The sequence below is a fragment of the Gekko japonicus genome, unplaced genomic scaffold (assembly GCF_001447785.1).
Source record: "Gekko japonicus isolate JY-2015 unplaced genomic scaffold, Gekko_japonicus_V1.1 scaffold344, whole genome shotgun sequence".
In the NCBI taxonomy this organism is placed as follows: domain Eukaryota; kingdom Metazoa; phylum Chordata; class Lepidosauria; order Squamata; family Gekkonidae; genus Gekko; species Gekko japonicus.
In genome coordinates, this window is record NW_015174284.1 from 1,070,795 (window position 1) to 1,095,781 (window position 24,987).

The 24,987-nt window shown below is 47.7% G+C and overlaps 1 protein-coding gene across 1 annotated transcript in view; it reads left to right on the forward strand.

The window, feature by feature from the left end:
- PTPRU (protein tyrosine phosphatase, receptor type U) overlaps positions 1–24,987 on the forward strand; it is a 563,689-nt gene that overhangs the window by 519,576 nt on the left and 19,126 nt on the right. The window contains exons 27-29 of the mRNA XM_015423947.1: positions 2,653–2,793; positions 20,236–20,361; positions 24,519–24,670. Of these exons, the coding sequence (XP_015279433.1) occupies positions 2,653–2,793; positions 20,236–20,361; positions 24,519–24,670 (419 nt within the window). The remainder of the gene's footprint in view (positions 1–2,652; positions 2,794–20,235; positions 20,362–24,518; positions 24,671–24,987) is intronic.

Sequence of the window (24,987 nt, forward strand, 5' to 3'; positions counted from 1 at the left end):
GATCTGTTCGAAGGTGCAATCACCAAGGTTGGTGGGGGAGAGTATCCTTCTGGCCAGGGACACCACAGCGGTGCCGCAGGAGGCCAGGAGGAATCCCCGCTTCTTGCCTTCGTCGGTGATGTCGAAGAATTCTAGCGCGGACTCGGCGCCCTGGACCCAGGAGGCCCAGTCTTGCGGGCGGGCTGTGTCGAAGGGTGGAAGCAGCCCTAGCCCGGGAGCGGTAGCCATTGTGCGCGTCGGAGGGGGTGCGGGAGGAGCGGTCGAGTTGTTCGATGGTTCGCTCATCGGATCGGCTGCTTCACGTCCTCCTGGTTCCTCGCGACGGCCCGGCTCAGATGCGGCTAGATCCCATCCTCGTCGCCACTCTTGTGTAGTGGGAAGCCGCATGGATCGACGACAGACAACGACGTGGTGCATAGCACGCTTTATTTGGCACACAACAGACATGCAGACAAACGGCCAGCAGGCCAACTATATACACACCTGGGGACCACCCCTTGGTCACCATTGGTGGGTTTGAATCTCCCGCCATGGCTCCCATTGGTTCCCCAGTGGAGGGACTAGGATCCTAGTCCCCATTGTCTTCCCAGACTGAAGCTCGGGTATATGCGCTGACCCCCGGTGGCGGTCAGTGGACACAACACACCCCTATCCCCACTCTTCCATATGAAGCCTGCTGGGTGACCCTGGGCCAGTGACAGTTCTCTCAGAACTCTCTCAGCCCCATATTACCTCACAAGGTGCCTGTTGTTGGGAGTGGAAGGGAAGGAGATTGTAAGCTACTTTGAGACTCCTCCAGGTAGGGAAAAGCAAGGTATAAACCCTGCTCTTCTTCTTCCTCCTCCTCCTCCTCCTCCTCCTCACTATGAGATACTACTAGAGAGTTTGTCAAATGGATTAATATTGTATTTCAACGCTACCCACTTTGATAAAGTTATACACGAAATGAGATATATTATGCATGGTTCGTTGGTGTTGATGGCATTTGAATTGCTTCCAGTAAACTGAATATTGGAAAAAGAAATTTCTAGTCTTTGGAGACTTTTTTTGGCATAATACATCACGGCTGTTTGCTTCTTCTCAACACCCACCAGGAGGTTGGCAACCCTACTCCACTTTCATGTTGTATGGGGGGAAGAGTTTTGAGGAGAGTCTAACTGCGGTCAGGGAGTGTGCATCTCACTTCATGCATCCCCCAACCCCAATTTCATTCCCATCATTCCAGGATAGCGGCTTGTGTCCTAGTAACTGCAGTCAGAAAGTGGGGCAGATACAGCATTAACCTCTGTCCAGCACAGGTTTGCCAGGTACTTCCCAGCAAACCCCAGTGTTCCCTGCCAGCACCAAAAAAACTGATCTGAGGAAAATGGTGACAAAATGGGGAGGACACTGGCATTGTGCTGGTGTATTTTATATTTATTTATTTATTTATATCTTCGATTTGTATACCGCCCTTTACCCGAAGGTCTCTGGGTGGTTTACAGGTATATGGCCTGAGCGCCTAATTAGTTCCTATCCTAGGGCCACAATTCAACTGGTGGAGGGGCTACCTATCGACACCCGAGTGGCGCAGTCCTGTTGTATTCCACGGGCGGGCTTCCGTTGTTTCTTCTTGGCGCCTTAGGACGGGTCGACGACATCTCCCAGCAGCCTCCTGGTGGACTCCTCCGGCACGCGGCGGCTCCCGATTGCAGTTCCGGCCTTTGTATGACATCACTTCTTTTGAAACCCACAAGGGATGTCATGCTCTAAAGGGAGATGCTCCAGGATTTGTCAAAATACTCTCTGGTTTAACCAGAGAGTTTTTGTGAATCCTAGTGCCCCCCAATATTATGACTTCACTTCCAGTGAAAATTGGAAGTGAGGTCATAACACTGCATGCCAGCATGTCTCCACCTCCCAAATGTTCCCAGGAGTTCCAGCCTGCAGTCCTGCAACCCTAGTCCAACAGTTAACTTAAATGCCCTGAAATATTTTGTTGTGGGGGCATGGAACTTGTGTAGGCAAGTAGCTGTGCAGGTTCAGGGGCTAAAGAGAAGTAGAGGAACAGGGGGTGGAATCTCCATCCTGCCACTTTCTTCACAGAGTAGGGAGGTGATTTTGCCCTTTTTCTCCCTCCTCACTGCAGCTCCTATGTTATGCTGTCATGTTGGATATGACATATCATTTCCATCTTTTGCCATGAAATTTGAAGGTTTCTAAAGGATTCCTATGAATATTTTTTTCACTATCAGATAGAGCAGAAGTCAAGTGAGGTCTGCAATGGTACAGCAACACACCAATGTGCTGCTGGTCACTCTCAGATTCTCTGGCTGTTGCTAGGGATATTTCTGCAAATTTTATGTCAGCTGTGTTTCAGTTCCACCAACACATCTGCCTTTACAGTTGTCTGGTGCTTGGGATGAAATTATGGTTGTTTTATTTTCTCTCAGACATCACAATGAAATGTGGCATTGTCGCATAAAAAGTGCATGACTGAAGCAGCAAAACTGCCAAAGAGAATAGCCAGGAGGAAACCATTTGCAACTAATTTGCACCCAAATGAAAAGAAACAAAAAAACAGCTTTGGTGTGCATCCCTGACTGCTCCTCTCTCCACCCACTTGGGTGCCGCTCTTCTCTTTACGTCCTTTTTCTGTTTGCTCCCCTTTAGAGCTACACGAAGAGTGCTGCCTTCATTGTGACTTTGCATCCACTGCAGAACACCATCACCGACTTCTGGAGGCTGGTCTATGACTACGGCTGCACCTCCATCATCATGCTAAACCAACTCAACCAGTCCAACTCTGCCTGGGTGAGTGACAGACATCCACCCTGCTGGTCATGGTTTTTCCCTGCAAAAATATTTGGGGATTAAAGGGTGGGGGTACTGCACTTTCTCCAAGTTGTTACCTACTGTCTTTGTTAGAGTGGGCTGCAAGTTCTGACAGGCTCTTGGGCCCAGGTTATATATTGGTGATGGGAAGTGCCAAGAAGTCGCAGCCAACTGATGGTGACTCTGCGGGGTTTTCAGGGCACGAGGCATTCAGACTACGGGTCTCCATTGCCTGCCTCTGCATAGTAACCCTGGACTTCCTTGGTGGACTCCTATCCAAATATTAACCAGGGCTAAGCCTGCTTAACGTCCCAGGGAGCCAGAGAGGAAGGAACTAAATCAGAAGGGGCTAATATATACCCTGCCCAGACCTGGATAACCTGAGCAGGGTGTCCATTAGCCCCGTCCATTTCCGTTCCTTTCTTGCTGTTCCCCCGCAACAGAGGCCACATTCCTATGCAATTGTTTTTCTGTTCTACCACCACTGACAGTTGTGACCATCTTCTTCCCTAATCACAGTTCCCTTCTTCCTCTCTATCAAACTTTTATCCTGCCCTTTCTCCAAGGAGCTCAAGATGGCACACGTGGTTCTCCCCTCTTCCATTGTATCATTACAGCTACTCAGTGAAGAAAGGGGGGGGGGAGATACAATTCAGATACCTGTCTTTTTAGTTTTCTTGCCAGACCCAAAGCAGTCAGGCAGCAGTTTTGTTCAGAAAAATGGGGAGGGGGAAAGAAATATGCCCTCCTTTCAAGTGAGGTGGCCCCAGCCCATATCCCCCACCAGCTGCTTTCTTTTTTGTGTGTGTTTAAAAGCTTTATTTCCTCTCCTAAAAAGGAGAGATATTTCGCTTAGTTAGAAAAGGGGAGGGTATATAGTGGGATCAAGAGAAAGGTGAGTGATGTTTTAACTGGTAAAGTTAAGCTGTTAGTAATATTAAAATTTTCTTCTTTGGCTTCTTCTGTATGTTGTCAAACTTCTTTTTTCAAACCGGTTGTCTGTGTTAGTATATTAGTAGTGTCCCAATGGTACTCTGCTAGCAAAGTCTTTTCCAACGATTTTTAAAACAATCATCTACGGGCTGACTTCTTTTAATCTCCGAATTCAGGCAGGAACTTCCTCTATTTAGTCCTCTCCGGTTTCTCGGCTCCTCCTCTGGGTCGCTTCCGCTGTTTGTTTGCAAACTGCAAATGCCATAAGCCTTGCTCTCTCGTGCCTCTTCAAAAGGTCTCTGGCTTTGAGAATGGTTTTCTCCTTTTTCCATCTCTCGCTTATATGTTTAAACGCTGCCATTCTCTTAGCTGGACCTTCTCTCCACAACTGTTGACTTATAAAAGCGCTTTTCAGGGCACCTTCTCGCTTGTCACAGCAATTCTTTTCTCACAGTCCCAGTCAAGGTCACAGTCACACGCAATCTGTTTATTTAACAGCCGGCACAACAAAAGATGAAATGCCTACACCGGAAGCTCCTCCTTTCTTGTTCGCTAATTTCACAGTTCAGCTCCGACATCTTGCCTTTTTTGTTTACTTTTATTTAAGTTCAAATAGCGCTTTTTAAAGACAAAAATCTTCTAGCCTCTTCTCACCACGCACCAAAAGGGACCGCTTCTCTTTTCAGATTCTATTCCCCCCCCCTTTTTCTTCGCTCAAAATCTCTGTTTGCGGGAGAGGGGGGTTCCCCTCCTCCTCCCTTAAATCTTTTCGCTGGGGGGGGGAGCGCACTTAAGTCTTTTTCTCGATGTCTGACAACTCACAGTTTCAGCCGCTTTTTTTCTTTTTCGCCGTTTGTTCGCTTCATCACTCAGTGACCACAGGCGGCTCCGCTAAACCCCATACGGGGTCACTTACGCGGCAAGGTCCATTGGGGCATGGCGGGGAGGCTCAGTTTCCGACCTTTCGGCCGAGAAAGAGACTCCCGCCTACGCGCCCCGGGTCGGAGCCCCTCTTTCTGGGGCTTGTCTGGGTCTCCGCTTGCGCGGATTCCCCCCTCGACCGCGGGCAGGCGAGACGCCCTCGGGAGCGACCCGAGGATGCATCCGTCATTCGCGGGAGCCAGACCGGAAGTCCCCCACCAGCTGCTTTCTGAAGCTAAGTTGCAGGTATGTGGGGAGGACCAGTTATAGGTACCACATGTCCCAGGTAATTTGTTCTTTATATCAAAAGCCATGGTGAGAATCGCAAGAAGGCGTAATAGGGTCACTTTGCTCTGCTCTTGTTGTTTGTGTGTGTGATGTGCCAAGTTGCTTCTGACTTATGGCAACCCTAAGAATTAGTGACCTCTGGAATGTTCTATCATTAACGGCCTTGCTAAGGTCTTGCAAACTGGAGGTTGTGCCTTCTTGTTGAGTCAACCCATCTCACAGTGGATCTCCCTCTTTTCCTACTGCCTTCAGCTTTTTTCCAGCATTATTATATTTTCTAGTGAGTTGTCTTCTCATGAAGTGACCAAAGTATGATAGCCTACGTTTAGTTATTTTAGCTTCTAGGGAGAGTTCAGGCTTGATTTGATCTAGAACCCACTGATTTTGTCTCTTTGGTGGTCCATGGTGTCTGTAAAGTTCTCCTTCAACTCCACATTTCAAATTAATCAATTGTCTTCCTCTCAGCTTTCTTCGTCTTCCCATTTCCACATCCATACATTGCAGTAGGGAAAATCATAGTTTGAATTATCTTGATCTTGGTATTCAGAGACCCTTACTTAACACAAGGATCTTTTCTGGTTCCTTCTAGTTCCTTCCTATTGTTTGGTGGTGGAATGTGCCATCAGGGGTGCGATCAGATAACAGGCCAAGCAAGAAGTGGCTGAGCGTCTATTTCAACCGAATCTATTTGTGCTAAAGAATTTTGTCTAGACATCCCACCCATAACCTGCTGCACCGCATGCTCACTTCATGGTTGAGTGATCACACTTGCTATGTGGTAACCGTGGAGCAGGCGATTGGGTGACATTTTAAAATATTTTTTGTGACTGCGCATAAGTGATCCATCAAAGCACACCTCCGTTTTGACAGCTTCCTCCACCAGGAGCTGTAATCTCATTGGTTCCTATTAAACTTTACTTTTCTGCCATGTGCAGCCATGCCTCTGGTGATGTCCTCATAGAGATCTATGTTTCCATGCAATTGCCTTAATGCCAACAAATCCAAAGTCTCCTCTCTCTGCCACGACACACCTTGAACACCAGCCATTTTGAAGTTCAGAGGCTTTCCCGCCCAAGGGATACTGTGATGTGAGTATAGTTCTGGTGGTGGAATCATGGCCACCGAGAAGAGAGCCTTAATAGGGACTATTTCCACTGCAGTCCTACTCCAAGAAACAGGAGAGAGGGATTTGAGGGGGGGATTTGTCACCCAAACACAACTTCCCCGGGGGTGTCCTGTTCCCAACTAAATAGTTCAGTGGTGAAGCATGTATACAGTGCATTGCAAACCTGGTACGAAGATCCACTTATGCACACATAACTAACTGAATTTTTGAAATGGTGCGAAGATGAAAGTGTGTGATGAGGCTTCCCAAACGGCTTGCGTTCACAAGAGAGAGTTCAGACATAAGGAAATGCATGGTGAAACCAGTTGAGTCCATAAAGCTCGGACTTTCTCTGGTGTTGGGAAAGTCAGGGGTGAGAATGGAGGGCCAACGACTGCTGAATGGGATGGGGACAAGGCTGTCTGAATGAGCATTTTAAATTGGAAGGAAGAGGCGATGACATTGGATCAAACAGCTCATCTGCTCACAGCTAGCCAACTTGCGGTGACCCCATAGGATTTTCAAGACAAGAGATGTTTAGATGGGGGTTTGCCATTGCCTGTTTCTGAATACCAACCCTGGACTTCCTTAGTGGTTTCAGGCCACCCCTGCTTAGCTTCTGAGTTCTGATGAGATCAGGCTAGCCTGGGCCATCCAGGTCAGGGCTACTGTTGTTTACATATGAATAAATGGTGCTTAACACCCATCCCCCAATCAACTGTTCCATCTGGGCATACGTGTAGTGTCCTCTGGGAACTTCTGTAATACTTTTTGCCATCTTGTGGTTATGCTGTTGGGGTTTTAAATTGCATTATTGCTTGACTGTTTTTAAAATGTTTTATTCTGTTAAATCTTTTTGTAAACCACCCTGAACCCACTAGCAGGGGACAGCGAGTTAGAAATATAAATAAATAAATAACTGTGAGAAAATGAGGGTTTGCCAGAAAAGATACACCTCCATCCATCTCCACTACCTGATCGAATAAAATTTATTTTCCTCTTATGTGAGCAACAAGTTCATAGTCTTGCAGTGAATAATCCTTTCCAAAAAACAGTAGTGGCATGTTGTGCCAAAAGGTTTATGAAATATGCTCTCCAAAAGGCTCACTTCCTGATAATACAGAACAGCAGAATTCCCCCCCATTTCTATGCCACAAATGTGTGCTGCTTTATTATCATCATACACATTTTCCATCTAAAACAGCATCCTGTTTTTCAGAAGTTGTTGAGATTTAATGCATGTTATTCAGCATTCTGTATCCTAATGAGATGGACAATATTTTACCAGTCAAAGACAAGTAGACTGGCAGGGTGGTTCCAATACTGAGAACCTGAGCAGAAAACCACCTGTGAAAGGTCAAAATAGCATCAGTACCTATGTCTGGGTAAGTATGTAATCAAGTAATGACTTTATCCTGATTACTGAACCAGGTGACATGGCCATGTCCACTTAAGTCCAAAGGCTTAGGCTAAACATTGTCATTAGGAAGGACATATCTCACAATAGGAATGACTTTTGGGTAAATGCTTAAGTATTCCATGGAATTTATATTTTTGGTATTTGGCCATGTGAACACAGCTCAAAGCTATTGTTTGGATAAGAGATTTCCAATGGATTTAGTGCCCTAACCTGGATAATCCAAGGTAGCCTGATGTCATTAGATCTCAGAAGCTAAGTAGGATCGGCCCAGGTTAATACTTGGATGGGAAACCACTAGGGAACTCCAGGGTCATTACACAGGGGCAGGCAATGGCAAACAACCGCTGAATGTCTCTTGCCTTGAAAACTCTACAGAAACATCATAAGCTGGCTGTGACTTGATGGTAAGAAAAAAATTATGGATTTAGAAGATTATTTGAATGATCAATTGCAAATTTTACAAATCTAATATGACCCATTTAGGCCATCACAAACCCTATGGATAGAAAGGGACTAGATGATGGATTCCCAGTATGTCAGGAGGCATTCTGACTTTGATCATCCCCTTTCCAGATTCTTAAAACATTCTTTCCAGCTTCAGCGCAGTTTTAAAAGCCCATTACAAGCCCTTAATGTTAATTTGACCGAAAAACGTATTGGATTTCCCCCCCCCCACATAAATTTAGTATTACAGACTCTTAATGGACGTCTGGAGAAGACTTCATTAACTGGATTATTTTATGAGTCGAGATCAGACACTTCAGTGCAAATGACCCAAACCTACAGTTGTTACGCTGCCGGAGAAGTAAGCACACAAATGAATTAAAGGCCCCCCTCGGGTGAAGAGGAGCCTTCCTTTGTCAGCCGTGCTTGCTGAGCTAAAGAGCACTACTGTGTGCTTAAATAACAGAACAGGGGAAAATAAACATTATCCCTGATGCTACCCTTACCCAGGAGGCCTGGTAATTCTGCAAGGCCAGAGGGAGTTTATTCAGGAGTGAAATTGACTCTAGAAGCAACTGACATGGAAGGAAATCAAAGCAGCTAACTATGTTAGACCAAGGCGGATGTAAATTTTTGGGGGGTGTAAATGAAGATGAGACAACACTGGGGAAGGATTAAGATTTATTGAGGCCCTAAGATTTGTCAAGTTTAAGAGGTGCCAGAGCATTAAGGTAATTTAGTAATCTTTGGTAATTAATTTGTATTTAGCAACCTGAATAGCCCAGCTTAACCTGAGCTTGTCAGAGCTTGGAAGCTAAGCAGGGTCAGCCATAGTTAGTGCTTGAATGAGAGAACACCAAGGAAGACTCAGGTTGCTACACAGAGGAAGACAATGGCAAACCACCTCTGCTCATCTCTTGTCTGGAACACCCCATGGACAGGGTCACCATGAGTCAGTTGCAACTCAACAGCATGTTCTTCATCATCTTTTTCATCTTCATTCTGGAAATTCAACAGCTCTCCTGTTGTGGCTTAGGCTTTCTTAGCTTTTAAATTCCTATTTCTTGTGGTTTCCATCATCGTCAAATTCTAGCACTGAATATAGTAGCTGTGGGCAGTGTTGCTAGTTTGCACAAGGGACCTTGTCACCTCAGAAATTCAGATACCATACAGATACCAACATTGTTGAAGTTTGATTCAAGTAGGTAGCTGTATTGGCCTGAAGCAACAGAACTAAGTTTGAGTCCAGTGGCACCTTTAAGACCAATCAAGTTTAATTCTGGGTATAAGCATTTGTGTGCATTATTTTGAGTCAAGATCAGACCCAAACCTACAGTTGTTACGCTGCACATGAAAGCTTATACCCAGAATTAAACTTTATTGGTCTTAAAGGTGCTACTAGACTCAAACTTTGTTCTATTGTTGAAGTTTGTAACTACTGAATTTGGATTATGAACGTCAAATGCTTGTACAGCTTGTTTCTTATATCAGGCAGACATCATGATCCAAGAGTTGTTCTCTGATGTGATTTGTAAGGGGATGACAGACCTTAGTGTAGATTTCAGATGCCTGGGGTGAAACTGCCCTGTCCTGGATGGCCCAGGCTAGCATGATCTCATCAGCTCTCAGAAGCTAAGCAGGGTCAGCCCCGGCTATTACTTGGATGGGAGACTGCCAAGGAAGTCCAGGTTGCTATGCAAAGGTAGGCAATGGTAAACCACCTCTGTTTGTCTTGTGTCCTGTAAACCCTGTGGGGTTACCATAAATTATCTGTGACTTGACAACACTTTTCTACTGTCAGGCATAAGCCCCAAATTAGTATTTGGTCTTAAGCAACAGAGGACACACATGAAGGTTTGTGGAGGTTCTCCAGAGCCATCTACTTTGATTCCCATTGCATATTCTTTGACTGCACTGCTTGTGTTCCCATGAGGCAGTGGCCATAATCAGTCCTACTATTTTCATAAACAGTTCCGGAATATGTACTATGTTGCACTGCCTCAGCTTCCCATGCATGGTAAATCCGATTCAGAACAGACATTTGAGTGCATTGTATTTGTTATACTATAATAAATCGTGCACCACCCATGATGCTACTATCAAAGTAAATAATTTCACTGTGAAAACAACAGTTTGCAAAAAAACAGCAGAGGCGTCATGGTAAGACGTACTTTACATTCAGAAGGTCCTGGCCCAGTTCAGTCCCCACCATCTCAAGTAGCGGATGTTGGGAGAGGCATATCTCTGCCTGAGATACTGAGACCAGGCTAGACTGACCAATGGTCTGACTTGCTATAAGACAGCATAATATGTTCCAAACAATTTTATCCTAATTTCAGAGGCTTTCCCGCTGCTTTCTGCTCTACCCATATTTTTTTGATGCAGCTCTTCTTCTTTTATTTCTACATTATCCTGTTTTGACCCTCCCCACTGGATATTTTATTCCTTGAGGGATGTCCGCATAATGCTGTTTAGCCAGATCTTAAATGTTTACCAGTTTAACACCAACAGCCGATAAATCAGCCTTTACAGCAGGCGGCTTTTGAAAGGTGACTTAGAGGGTATATCCCTCGCTTGAACTATGTCTTGCCGAAGGAAGTTTTAATATCCAAATTATAGCTCCGAGTCTGGAAGGCATCGGGATCAAAGAGATTTATAGCCCCTATTAATAACCAATTATTTCTCAAACACATTTGCCATGCAGCTAGGCCCGAGCTGTCCGAAGGCCCGAAATGCTAAATGTTTTGTTAAAGTGCAATGACAAACATCATATATTTTGTATTGACGCTGGTTTCCCGGCTGTCGCGGCTTGCAAACAATCACATCTGTGACCCTTGAATTGAGCAATACATCAGCCGTGTGGCCAGAAGAGAGATAGCAAGGGGCGGATACCTTGCTATCGGCAATCTTCCTCCTCTGGCACCAGCGACGTCTAGGAATATTAAAGTTCATGTTGATACTTCCAAGTTGGAATGTACTTTCCGCTCAGCAGGAGGAAGATTACGGACTCTTTTTGGCTGAAGGATTTACCTTGGATAGTCCATGACTTCTGTTCCTTGCCCTTGGGAAACCACTGTCCTGATTTTGTTTCAGGTTTTGCCTTTGACCAATGGCTTGCTAAAAGGATGCTAGCTGTTGGAATTGTCATGCTTTAGGATTCAGCATCCTTCCCAGGATCTCTAGAATGCAAGTCTCTGAGGCAGGGAACAGACACATTTTGTGTCTTTGACATGTGCTTGTAAATACACATGCATAAACATACGTGGCAAGTCTCAGCAGGAACTGCTGACAATGACAGGTGATACGATTACATGTGCCTGGAAATTAAGTTCCAGGCATGAAACTCCCAGGGCACGTATGTAGACAGGATATGTAGGGGTGGGGGGACACAAGAAGTTTGTAATGTGTGAAGTTTGTATCAGCTGCTCTCAAAGTTCTGTACCTCCTGGAGCATCTTCTATCCTTGTCAAGCTATTCTTTTAAGGGTTTTTTATTATTATTTATTATTTAGATTTCTATCTCGCCCTCCCCGCAGGCTCAGGGCGGCTAACAGGGCATAATGCCAGATAAAACAATAAAACAATATAAAATTACACATAGACAAATAACAAACAATTAAATAACATCCTAAAACAATTTTGGTGCTCCTCTATTCGCTTCCAGATGTTAAGATTTTTAAAAGCAAGATGGCATTCTCAGTAACATAGCTAGACAACTACGGCAGTGCATATCCCACTGCCCTACCATCCCCTAAAAGACGTCCCATTCCCTCCAATGATGCCCACATCAAGATGGCAATATGCAGACTCATAGGGCGTTGATGGAACAGTGATGGTGGCGACTCCTATTCAAAAGCCTGGCAGAAGAGCTCCATCTTGCAGGCCCTGCGGAACTGTACTAGGTCCCGCAGAGCCCGGATCTCCTCTGGGAGCTCATTCCACCAGATAGGAGCCGCCACCGAAAATGCCCTAGCCCTGGTCATCGCAAGTTTGGTGGTCCTGGGGCCTGGAACATCCAGGAGATTTAAATTCCCTGACCGAAGTACCCTTGGGGAAACATGTGGGGAAAGGCGGTCCCTTAGGTAGGCTGGTCCCTGGCCATATAGGGCTTTAAAAGTAATAACCAGCACTTTGAAGCGAATCCATACGCTATTGGCAACCAGTGCAGCGCTTTCAGCACAGGCCGGATGTGATCTCGTCTAGGAAGACCCATCAGCAGCCTGGCTGCAGCATTCTGCACCAGTTGCAGCTTCCGAACCTGCAACAAAGGCAGCCCCATGTAGAGAGCGTTACAGTAGTCTAGCCTCAAGGTGACCGTCGCATGGATCACTGTGGCTAGGTCCTCCTGATCAAGGAAAGGGACCAACTGCCGTGCCAGCCGAAGATGGTAAAATGCCGACTTGGCAGTGGCTGCTACCTGGGCCTCCATCGTTAACGAGGAGTCCAGGAGCACCCCCAAACTCCTACCCTCCGACGCCAGCACCAACGGCACCCCGTCGAAGGTCGGGAGAGGGAGCCCTAACCCCGAACCAATCCGACTCAGACCCAGGACCTCCGTCTTTGCTGGGTTTAATTTCAGCCGACTCAGTCACGGCCTGTAACGCCCAATGCAGGTCATCAGGAGTGGAGTCTGACTGGCCGCCCAACATCAGATACAGCTGGGTGTCATCAGCATATTGATGACACCCCAGCCCATAACTCCGGGCAATCTGGGCAAGGGGTTAATTCTTTTGGTTAATTCATGAAGCCATTTTTTCCCCTGTGTATTGGGGGGGGGGGGTGTCCCCCAACCGACCAATCTTGTATGTGTGTAGCCTAGGGCTGCCAACAGCCAACTCTCTTTTGGGAAATTCCTGGAAATTTGGAGGTGATCCCTGAAGAGGGAAGAATTTGAGGAGAGGGCCAGTGTTCCCTCTAAGCTGAGCTAGTGTGAGCTAGGTTACAGTTTTTTAGCCTCTGGCTCACACATTTTTGTCTTAGCTCAGGAAGGATGGCTCCAGAGCAAACTAATTTATGCAGTGGCCAAAATGCAGTAGCTCACAAAGTAGAATTTTTGCTCACAAGACTCCACAGCTTAGAGGGAACAATGGAGAGGGCCCTCAGTGGGGGTGTGACACTGGGGGGGAGGATCTGCTGGCTGAAGCTGCCATTTCTTCTAGGGGAACTGATCTCTCTAGACTGGAGATCAGTTGTGATTCTGGGACTCACAGAATCATAGAATGTTAGAGTTGGAAGGGACTTTGCAGGTCATCTAGTCCAACCCCCTGCACTCTGCAGGAGCATAGCCGAAAGATAGCCCTGCAACATACCCGAAAGATGGTCATCCAGCCTCCACTTGAAAACATACAGCAAAGGAGCATCCACCACCTCCCGAGGCACTCTGTTCCACTGCTTAACCACTCTTACAGTTAGGAAGTTTTTCCTGATATTTAGCCGGTATCGACTCCCTTGTAATTTCCACCTATTAGATCTAGTCTTGCAATCCGGAACAAGAGAGAATAGATCTGTTCCATCTTCTACATGACAGCCCTTCAAATATCTCTTTCCCAGGCTAAAGAAACCCAACTCTTTCAGCCTTTCCTCGTAAGACTTGTATTCCAACCCTCTCACCATCCTGGTTGCCCTCTTCTGGACATGCTCCTGTGTCCAGAAGAACTTCAGCACCCACCTCCCCAATGTTGGCAACCCTAGTTTTGGTGATTTGATGATCTTATTTTTCTAATTAATATTTTGTTGAATTTTAACATTGTTACCAATATACTACAGTAATATATACCACAACCATATAAATCACAAATCATAACTGAGGCTTAAGTTGATACAATACAATAGACTCAGTGTATATGAATGAGCACAACCATCCAAGAATAAGAAAACACACAACTCAATAGCTAGCTTCTAGGTTTTACCATAAACCCAAATCATCTATAACTTTAGGGATTTCTTGTTGGGAGGACAAATACTCTAGGATAGGTAGCCAGATAGAGGAGAAGGTAGAGTGTGAAGAAGATTTCTTAAAGTATGCCAGATTGACCGTGAGTTTGGCCATAATATATAAGCTCCATATCTTCTGATGCCATTGTGAGAGGGTCAGTGACTTTGTTGATTTCCAGTTCATAGCAATGGTGTTTGCCCCCTCAGACAGAAGTAAGTCAGACAACCAAGGTTGGATAAAATAAGGCCACTTTATATTAACATATTAAAGTAACAGCAAGGGCAAACATGAAACAGCAGCACGGTCAAGGTCTGGTGTCGCTCTGACCCCATCCTTAACCGTATAAAAGGCAAGACACCAAGGCCCCGGGTTGGAGCCAACTGTAAGTTGCTTGCAAACCCAGCCGAGCCAATGATTGGGATGCGCCTTCAGGAGCCCTCAAACACCACCGCACGTCCAGCGCTGAGTCTCCATCGTGGCCATCCCCATAGGCAGTCTGCAAGCCTCATTCCTGGCCGCACGGCCGCAGGGTTAATCCCGCAGACCACTCTACCCCCCCACAGGGTTATCGATTGGTGCTTACATAGCCGCTGAACTTTATTTAAACCTAATTCTGCCACCGCAAGGGCCAAGCCTCTGCTTAGGACCCTGCGCCCTTGCCACAGATCCTGAAGGAAAACGTTGTTTCCCTTCTCGGAAAGGTGAATGCCATCGCCCCTGTACAGGGGGTGAGGAAATTAGTGGACCAAACCAACCTTTAAAATATTTCGGAGCTCCCCATTGGCCATACGCTATCTCGATCCCACTGGGATCTGAAACTAAAGGCCATTTATCAAAGGCACTCCAAAAGGCAGTCTGCCCCTGACAGAAACCTTCCCCTTACAGGGTTGCTGATAGGTGCTTGCCACCGCAACAAATTGAGCTGCCCAGAACAGGTGGAGCAGGCCCGCCCGGCACATGCTCCGGTGCCCTCTCCATTCCACTGTGGCCCATCAACTCAGGCCCAACTGGGAGCCAATGTCCGATCCGTTTGCTCATTAACCTGGCCCAAAAATGAAGCTGTGTCCACAGAGAGAATCCTTCTCCTCCTGCCACAGAACACCGCCCTAAAAGAGAAAACAGTGAGCCACGGAACCCAACAAGAAAGCAGACCACAGCATGGCAAGGAAAGTTGGTTGCCTTGGTCCTATAGGTAAAGGTAAAGGTTCCCTTGCTCGAAAGCCAGTCGAATCCGACTCTAGGGTTGCGGTGCTCATCTCCGTTTCAAAGCCGAAGAGCCAGCGCTGTCCGAAGACGTTTCCGTGGTCATGAGGCCGGCATGACTAAACACCGAGGCGCACAGAACGCTGTTACCTTCCCACTGAAGTGGTCCCTATTTATCTACTTGCAATTTCTTGCTTTCGAACTGCTAGGTTGGCAGGAGCTGGAACTAGAGATGGGAGCTCACCCCATCATGCGGCACCCGGGTCTTGGAACTGCTGAATTACTGACCTTCCACAGCCTGCAGTTCAGCGTCTTAGAGGCCCCTTTTTCCTAAACATCTATGGAATGCTTATCAATTCCACCATGATTGCATCGGCATTGGCCCTGATTCGCAGGGCACTGCGCAAAGCTCATAGGGCGTATGTCTGCACTGACCAAGTGATGTAGTTATTGATATCCCAGGGTAGAGCTGCCTGTAGAAAAAGGAAGCCATGTCCCATTAATGGGATGTTATTTATCTGGTGAAGGCCATGCACCAATTCTCTGTTAAAAGATAGGACCCTTTACTGTGGATCGTTTGGCAACCCTACACCCTGAAAGATAAGAAATGAGGCCTAAAGTGGTCACTTGTGCAGGTCTATATCAGAATAGAACCTCTCTGGTCCAGTTACCCATCTACTGGATTGTCAAACTGTGGACACAACACCAATATAAAAGCTGGTTCATTCACTCAGTGCCCTGGAGCTCTTTGAATAACAGGCCCCCATTGTTTTAAAAGTCAAGTGCATTCTGAAATAATATTTATTTATGGCGGGAGATGATTTATGGGGGCGTGAAGAGTCGGACTTGACTGTGCGACTGAGCAACAACAACAAAAATGCCATCTATCTCTTCTTATCGTAACTGGGGTCCCAACTTAAACTAAGCTTCAGTAGAACCTGTCAGTAGTTTGCTTGCATTGATTTGTTTATAATTTTCAACATCCTCTGAATAGAGTAATTGTCTGGCTAAAAATGACAGCAGGGTTTTGTAAGAGTTATAAAAACTAAATTTTAAAGCAATCAGAATAAGAAATATTTATACAGCGTCTGTAGTGCTTTTGCCTTGTAAATTAACTATACGCACTGGCTCTGTTTTACAAACAGGTGTATGCACCTACATGCAGGCCATATGTATTCATGAACAGGGCTTCAGTTTAACCTGTTCACATATATACATGAGTAAGGCTGTGCTGCCAGGCATGGAAGTCATTTCTTTCCCCGCCAAGGGAGTGGACAGAACCGCTGTCAGGTTTTCTGGCCTCCAAAGCCCTGCTGGCCCTCCAATGTGCAATGGGTCTTGCTTAACCCTCGCCCCCACCGGAACCTACTTGGAAGTCACCTGCATCAATTCCAGGCACTATGGCTGCACCGGCGCATCCCAGCCGGCACCATCCACAGCCTATCATAACCAATGCCACTCCTCCAGGCCCTGGCAACACACTGGACCTTCCGTTAAAGACAATTGCACTATCAAACTTGTGTAAAACACCATTAGAACCAACCAATGACATGTACGACATGCCAGCTGTCAAATCCCCAGATCACAGCATCAGGCTGGAAATCACATTGTATTTCTGCTAAAACAGAAAAATAGAAGGTACAAATGACACATTGGAATGGATTATTCGAATCCTAACACCTGAAAGGACTAAGCCAATTTGCCAACTCAGAGTGATGAAGCTGCCTTATACTGCATCAGACCATTGGTCCATCAAGGTCAGTATTGCCTACTCAGACTCGTAGCAGCTCTCCAGGATCTCAGGCTGTCTTTCACATTACCTGCCACCTGGTCCTTTCAACTGGAGAACCGGGGATTGAACCTGGGACCTTCTGCACGCCAAGCAGAGGCTCTACCACTGAGCCACAGGCCCACTTTGGACCTTTTGCATGCCAAGCAGAGGCTCTAACACTGAGCCACAGGCCCTCCTGACCATTAGATACCAATAAAGGCTCCTATGATATTCCGAGAAAAGAAGAAGAGACCAGATTTATACCCCGCTCTTCACCCAGAGTGTACTGCAAGTGCTAAATGAGTATTGCCTACTCAGACCGGCAAATTCTCTCCAGGTCCCAGGCAGAGGTCTTTCATAACACCTACTGCCAAATCCACAACTAAAGAAGCTAGGGATTTAACCTGGGACCTACTGCACGCCAAGCAGATGGTCTCTCACCGAGACATATATCCTCCCAAAATACCAGCACAGAGACTGGATCTGTTATAAATCCTAGCATAAAACCATGCCAGCAACAATGAATGGAAAAAGGAAGGAAGGAAGAGATTGGGTTTATACCCTGCCCTTCACTCGGAGTCCCAGAGTGGCCCACAAACTCACTCCCCTCCCATCCCCACAGCAGACACCCCGCAAGGCAGGCGGGGCTGAGAGAGCTCTTTCCAGAACTGTCCTTGAGAGAACTGCTCTGACAGAGCTGTGGCTCGCTCAAGGCCTTACAGCAGCTACAAGTGGAGAAAAGGGGAACCAAGCATTGTTCTCCCTGATTAGAGACCGCATACTGAACAACTACACTGCACTGGTCTCTAGAAATGAAAATTTAGCAGGAGATAATCCCTCCCCTTTCAGAAGATTCTTCCCAAGCCTCTGTCATACACAGGAGCTGCCTTCTCAAGCATCATTTATACAGCAGGAACTATAACCAAGTCCTTTCCACTGTGTGCAGCTCGTAATGAGGTGCACCTTCCCACCTCACCCACTCAAAGATTTAAAGTCATCTAAATGCAGTGGGGTTTCACCTTTGTGAACAATGGGGGGGGGCTTGGCTGCCGACAAGTTCCTCTGGTGCCCACAAGTAGGGTTGCCAAGTCTGAAGCGGTGCTGGAGCGGGGGACTCCAGCGCCACTTTGGGAGTGTGTGCACGCGTGCCGCAACCACATCACCCGGAAGTGATGTGACCACGGCGGGCACACTGGGGGTGGGGCCACGACCATCCGAGGGGAAACCATAGAGTTTGCCCTCGGATTACTGTGGCCCTGCCCCCAGCATGCCCGGCGTGGTCGCGTCACTTCTGAGTGACGTGCACGTTGCATGCTTTGGGGGTGGGGTTCCCCCTGGGGCCCGATCTGCCGCCGGCGGGGAACGGGCCTCTGGGCCAGGGGTTTCCCCGCCCCCTGGGGGGACTTGGCAAGCCTACCTACAAGTTGTGTGAGTTAAGCAGGGCATTCCCCTTAATATAGGGGGGGCAGATTTTTCGGCTAGCAGGGCATAGGGTTGCCAAGTGAAAAAATCTCCTTACTGGGGGACTCCTGGTCCGCGGCTGGAGTGCGCGCGAAGTGTCCACGTGCCACACGCACATCACCAGGAAGTGACGATACGACACCGGGCATGCTGGGGGTGGGGCCACGACCATCCGAGGGGGAAACATAGAGTTTTCCCTCGGATGACCCTGGCCCCGCCCCCAGCGTGCCCAGCGTCATAACGTCACTTCCTGGTGACGCGCACGCCGAGGTGGGGTTCCCCCTGGGGTCCAATCCGGCGGCGGCGGGGAACGGGCCTCTGGGGCAGGGGTTGTCCCGCCCCCCGGGGGGACTTGGCAAGCCTAGCAGGGCATTCCCCTTAATATGGGAGGGGGGGATTTTTGGCTAGGTCTAATCACATTCCCAGAAGGGGTAGGAGCTGCAGCCCCTTTAGCCTGCTGCAGTGCTGCCAGCTTAGCTAAAATTACTTGTTGTTCTCACACCTCTTCCTAATCTTCCAACATGGAAAAAGCTACCGGAGGGGGAGGGTCAACTACCTTTCTGGGTACCTTTGGAGCAAGTCCTTTTCCCTTTGACTTCCCCTGCCCCTTCTTGGACACCATGCCTGATCGTTATCGAGGCTGGAGCAGCAGCCCTGAATACTCCTAAAATGGCTGCTGTTCCATTAGACCTCCCCAAAATGGCCACCTGTATTAGGCTTCCTCAAAATGGCCACTGGTATTAGACCTTCTCAAAATGGCTACCTATTTTAGACCTTCCCAAAATGGCCACCAGTAGCAGACCTTCCAAAGATGGCCACCAATCACAGACCTTCCCAAAATGGCCACCTACTTGACAGCCCTCCCCAGCGAAAGAGCAACTGGACATATTACAACACCAAGGGGACTAGCCTGCCAAAGTACCAGGGTCATTTGTTCAACTGAGAGTGGAATGGCGAGGGGGGGGGGGGTTGGCAATTGGACCTTATGGCTTTTGAGCCACCACACAGGCCACTATAGGAACTACCATTGGGGAAGGGTATAATAGAAGGGAAAACCTGGGGCCCCAGGCAGCCTCACCAACTGCCCCTATACCCACAGCACCTCCCAATTCATCCCACACCACAGGAGTGTTCCTTCCCGCTTTTTTTTTTTTTTCCTTTTACTAAAAGCGGCTGGAACTGCCCCAAGCAGCCCGGCCAGCCTCTGCCACCGATGCGGAGTGCGCCACAGCCATCAGCGTCCCCAGTGTGTTCCCTCAGCCAACGCCACTGCCACCAATAAGCCGCCGAGAGCCTCTTCAGCCTGTCGTCCCTGTCACTGCGCTCGTCCCAACACCGGTGAGATCCACCGCCCAGGCCCCAAGCCTACAAAGGCTCCCTAACTGCCTTGTGCTCCTTCCTCTCCAAGCACGAGGCGAGCAACTGCCAGGGGTAGAGCGGAGCCAGCCTTTTAGCACCGCAGCCCTTCCTCCATTCCTTCTGAAGAGGAGGAAAAGGCGGCCCCCAGGAGGCATGCCGTTGGCTGCCTCCTGTGGGGCTGGATTCTAGTTGCATAGAGCAACAAAGATACTCTTTCCATGCTAGAATAGAAGCCATCCCTGGAGGCCCAACCATTCAATAAGAGGTGTGATATTGAGAACTATATTTAGTTACCAAAATATTTATACCCTGCCTTTCCCCCATTTGCTCGACGGCTTATGCAGGTGGCTTACACCTTACACAGGGATCAATCTTGTTTACTATTGAGTAAAGCATTATCACTTGTGGAATGTTCTGACCATGCAGAGATCTTAGACATGTGAGTTTAAATGAAGGTCTTCTGCTAAACAATACACTACTGGACTGTCTGGATTTTTTTTAGTTCCCTATACATTTTAAGTACAAATGATGACATTTTGTGTTGCCACACCTGTTCACACTCTATGCTCTTTCTTTCTTCAGCCTTGTTTGCAATATTGGCCAGAACCAGGACTCCAACAGTATGGTCCTATGGAAGTTGAATATGTTTCTAGATCCACAGATGAAGATGTTATCACTCGCCTTTTCCGAGTCCAGAATATAACACGGGTGAGAAGTATGAGAAATACCATGCTGGGAAGCAGACTGTGTTTTGAGAATATGTTGGATAAATTAGTGATGGATGTGTGATTCTTCTTTTGATTTTTCTTTTAAAAAGAGTTTACATGGGCATACATGGGCTGCCTTATGGGTCATTCAAAGCCAGTATTGTCTACTTTGACTGCTGTGGCTTTCTGAAATCTTGGGTGGAGATCTTTCACCTCACTTATCCCTGATCCTTTGAACTGGAGATGCCAGGAACTGAAGCTGGGACCCTCTGCATGCAAAGCAAATGCTTTGCCACTGAGCCACAGCCCTTCCCCAAGTATAACTTGGCTCCTGTTCTTATATATTATATGACAGCGGGGGCTTTAGAGTATTTTGGAGAACATGTGAAGAAACAGGAGTGATTGTGAGAATCTGAGAGCTGAGTTTTTTAGTCTGTAGTAACATGATCTGCCCCTGACCTGGCTGGCCCAAGCTAGCCTGGTCTTATCGAATCTCAGAAGCTAAGCAGGATCAGCCATGGTTAGAATTTGGATGGGAGACCATGGAGGAGGTGTAGGGTTGCTAGCCAGAGTCAGGCAATGGCAAACCATGCCTGTTTGTCTCTTCCCTTGAAAATCCTAAGGGGGGGTCACCATAGAAAATCCTAAGGGGGGGTCACCATAAGTCAACTGAGACTTGATGGCATTTTCCACCACTAATGAGGATTTGGGCCTAGTTCTCGCTGAGATGGTCAGCCAGCATCTGGGTTGTCCTGCTTTAGCTGACAGGTGGGTCCCACTTGACTGATTTTGTTTCCATGCCCCCCCCCCCCACACAGCCAGGTCCGGCCCAAGGCTGTCCTGCACATTAGGCGAGCGCAGATGCCAACCTCCCGGCGGGGCCTGGAGACCATCCCAGCGTGCCTGGCAGAGCCGCAGGCGGGGGCACCGCGGGGACGCCTCCTCCAAGCTGTCCTCCAAGTAGCCGTTCTCGCAGGGCTTTACCATCACGCCACCGGCCGCAAGGGGAAAGCATGTGCAGCGTGCAGCTGTCCCCAGGAGACTTGTCTGCTCTTCCAGCAGTCCCGGTCAGAAAGGACCTTCCAGGCCAGCACCTCTCTGCCAGAACCAGGCAGCTGGGGGCAGGCTGGGAGGAGGGGAAGTCCCTTGGCTTGACTGGGCCCCCCCCCCCGAAAGGAAGGCCAGCTGGGTGCCCGCTCTCCAGGAGCGATGGAGGCCAGGCCAATCCGTCGCCCTCGCGGCCTGGGGGACTGGGTCCCTACGGACCCTCTGCTCTGCCCCCTCAGCGGCCCCACAGCGCGGGGACCGCGGCCCAGACCAGGGAGAGCTGGCCGGAGGAGAGGTGGTGCTGAGGGAAGCTCCCTCCCCTGGACCGCCGGGGACTGCGCGTGGGGTGTGGGGGGGCGCCCTGCAGAGGCCCGCCGGGGAGGGGGAGAGGCCACCGCTTGCCTGCCCCCCCGGTGGCCTTGGCGGCCTGGCTGCCCTCCGTCGGGGAAGGGGTCTGGCATCTTGAGCCGCCTGGGGCGGGGTCCCCCAGCTGTCTCACCCTCTCCCGGTCGCCCAGCCCATCCTCCCTGCCTCTGGCCCGCCAAGGGAGGGGGCGGCCGTGGCCTGGAGAGGCCCTGACACCCTGACACCCCCAGCTAGGAAAAACCGCCCCTGCCTCCACCTCCGCCCCCTCGCTTGCTCCTCCGCTGGCCAGCTACAGCGCCGTGCCCTGCCCACACCGCCGCGCATCCTCCTGCAGCCGGCAGAGCTCCTCCCAGCCCCGGCGCTCCTCCCAGCTGCTGGCCAGGTGTGCCAGCGTCTGTCCCTGCCTCTCCTCCCGCGCCCTAACGGCCGGCTCGCGCTCTAGGCGAAGGCCTAGTTCACCTAGCGGGTGAGCCGGCCCTGCCCACAGCTAGCCTATCAAGAAGAACTTGCTAATCCCCTCCCCCAACAGCTGGTTTTCCACACTAAAAGGAATGATGTAGAAAAAAACAAGAGAGGCTTCATGGTCCATTGTGCAAATAGGCATGTATATAAATGATTTTTTTACATCTAATGTGATTCAGTTGTTTTGCTTTACGATGAATTTGAAATGTGAGCCTTTGCAGGATCTTTTAAAATATACTCTGGAAAAACAGCATAGCTGTGGCATCTGCAAGCAGGGCACGTAGGACATTGGAACAAGGCTAGATTTCTCTTTCTCAATCTGGTTTTGCATTGTCTAGTAATAAAATGCAACCCCTGTCCTCTCAGAAATCTGGGCTAGAGAGAAAATAGGCATAGCATCAGTAGTGTACAGCGAGTACCTGCCGTGTTGAGCATTGGGGCCACACTTACCCAAAACAGATACTTTTGCAAACTTGGGGGACTTCCCAGGATTGCAGAAAAAATCTGAAGACTTAAAATTAAAAAATGCATTGGGTTTAAATCCCCCCCCCAGCACTTTCATTTTCTGCACATGTGCAGACAACAAACCTACTTCCTCAGGTGGCAGTTCCAGTGGTGAAATTGATGGTAGCTGTGGTGGGCCAGGCAGCAGAGGCCAGATGCTGCTGGGCTTGCCGGCATTCGGGAGGAGGGGTGGTCAGGAGATGAGGAGGGCCTTGCTTTTTACTTGTGAATACTGTAGGAACACAATCAAAGAAGGAAATTTTTGGACCATAAGTTTATTTTATAATCACTGGGCTAGTGATTGCACTTTAAAGGTCTTATGTGCATATTTATCCTGTGCCTGGTGATTTTACTTCTGAACAATTTACTTTATGGTCCTTATTGAATCTATACTTTGTATATATTTCTGATTGTGTTTATGTGAATATAATTATTAACCATCTTGCCACATATGTATGACCTCTGAGGAAGGCCTATTTGGCCGAAACGCGTAAGGTCAACTTTTTAAGCCCTTGATATTGTTATGTTTTATATACATTGGTTGTAATTGGGCCCCTATATATGTTTTAGAATTTGTTATTATCAATAAATACATATACCTTTTTTATGGAAAGGTTTTAATATTGGCCCTCCTTTTCATTAACCTTTGTTTGGTTCTGGAGTTTATTGTTAGGTTCAGTTTTTTTCCCTTCTTGTTTCTGCTCCCTTCCTTGCTTTGTCACTAGTAGAAAAGCTGATAGGATCCAACTTCAGCATGTGCTATCACCATTTTGTCACACATCTTTTCTGGCTTCAGTACATGTGGTCAGAAACCCGGATTTTTCAAGACATGTGTTTGCACATACAGAAGCTGGAACAGATGCATTTTGCCCAGTTCAGACAAAATGGTTAATTGCATGTATCGAAATGATCATGGGTAGCATACTGTTCTGATACACATATGTTTGCAACATGCTGGAACTGGACTATATGTATGTTGCCCAATTCAGATAAAATGACAGTTGCGTGGATCAAGATGATAATGGGTAGCACATTCTTCTGGTACACATGGTAAGAGAGCCAGGAACTTAATTACTAAAAAGGGCTCTTATGGATAGGTAAATGCATCTCTGCAGAACTCTCAGGAATTTGTCATTTGTCTCTTACCCTGACCTGATATCAGGCTGAGAACCAGGAATTCATCCCATAAGCCATTCCTGACTCCCATCATATTTTGATCTTCCCTCACAAAACTCTGATTTGGAAGTGACCTCTGCAGTCCCACCCCTGCCTAAATCCTGGTCTCTCTCTCAGCTTCATGCACCTAATCCTCTTTCTTCCAGAGCTGTCTAACCACATTAGACTGCAAAGCTAACTAGATCACCAGAGTATTAAACAGCCTCCTTTCCTCCCTGTACATCCCTCACCTTGCAAAGTTCTCTTGCTTTTCAGGGAACGATAAATTTAGAATACAAAGAAGGTGCTGCCAGCCTTTGCCATGGGAATGTATCCTTTGGGGTTTAAGGAATGAGCCAGGTGAGATTATTGGGAGGGAAGTAAGGGACATTTAAATGAAATCCACAAATGCTATTCCTTGATCCCCATCCAATTTGTCCGTGTATCCTTTTTTTTTTAAAGTAACCAAAGTAACATTACGTGCAAAGGGTACTATAGATATTCCTTCTTTTATGAAAAAATTACCATTGCTGCTGATTTCCCCCCACCAAATCTTTCTGAAGGCAATCTAAACGAGATACCATAAATGAGGGGAGAAAAATGATGGGTCTTCTCTAGTTACAGGAGGGTCACCTGATGGTCCAGCACTTTCAGTACTTGAGATGGTCAGCTTACAGAGACACCCCTGATTCAAAGAAGTCTTTCCTGCATTTATTGGCCCAGGTGGAGAAGTGGCAGGGGGAGAGCGGTGATGGGAGAACAGTTGTGCATTTTTTGTAAGTATGTCGGGGGGGGGGGTTTTGGTATTTTTGATGTATCTTTTATAAAATAACACTGTATGTATAATGATCTAGATCAGGGGTGGCCAAACTTGCTTAACATAAGAGCCACGTAGAATAAATGTCAGATGTTTGAGAGCACAAGACATAAACAAATATTACATACGTTTTAATTGGAAAATATGCAAATTTGCTTTTATTAATATTAAATTTATAACTTTCGATGGGGAGGGAGGGGAAAAAGAGAGAAATAGATGGTAGAAAGAAAGAAAGAAAGAAAGAAAGAAAGAAAGAAAGAAAGAAAGAAAGAAAGA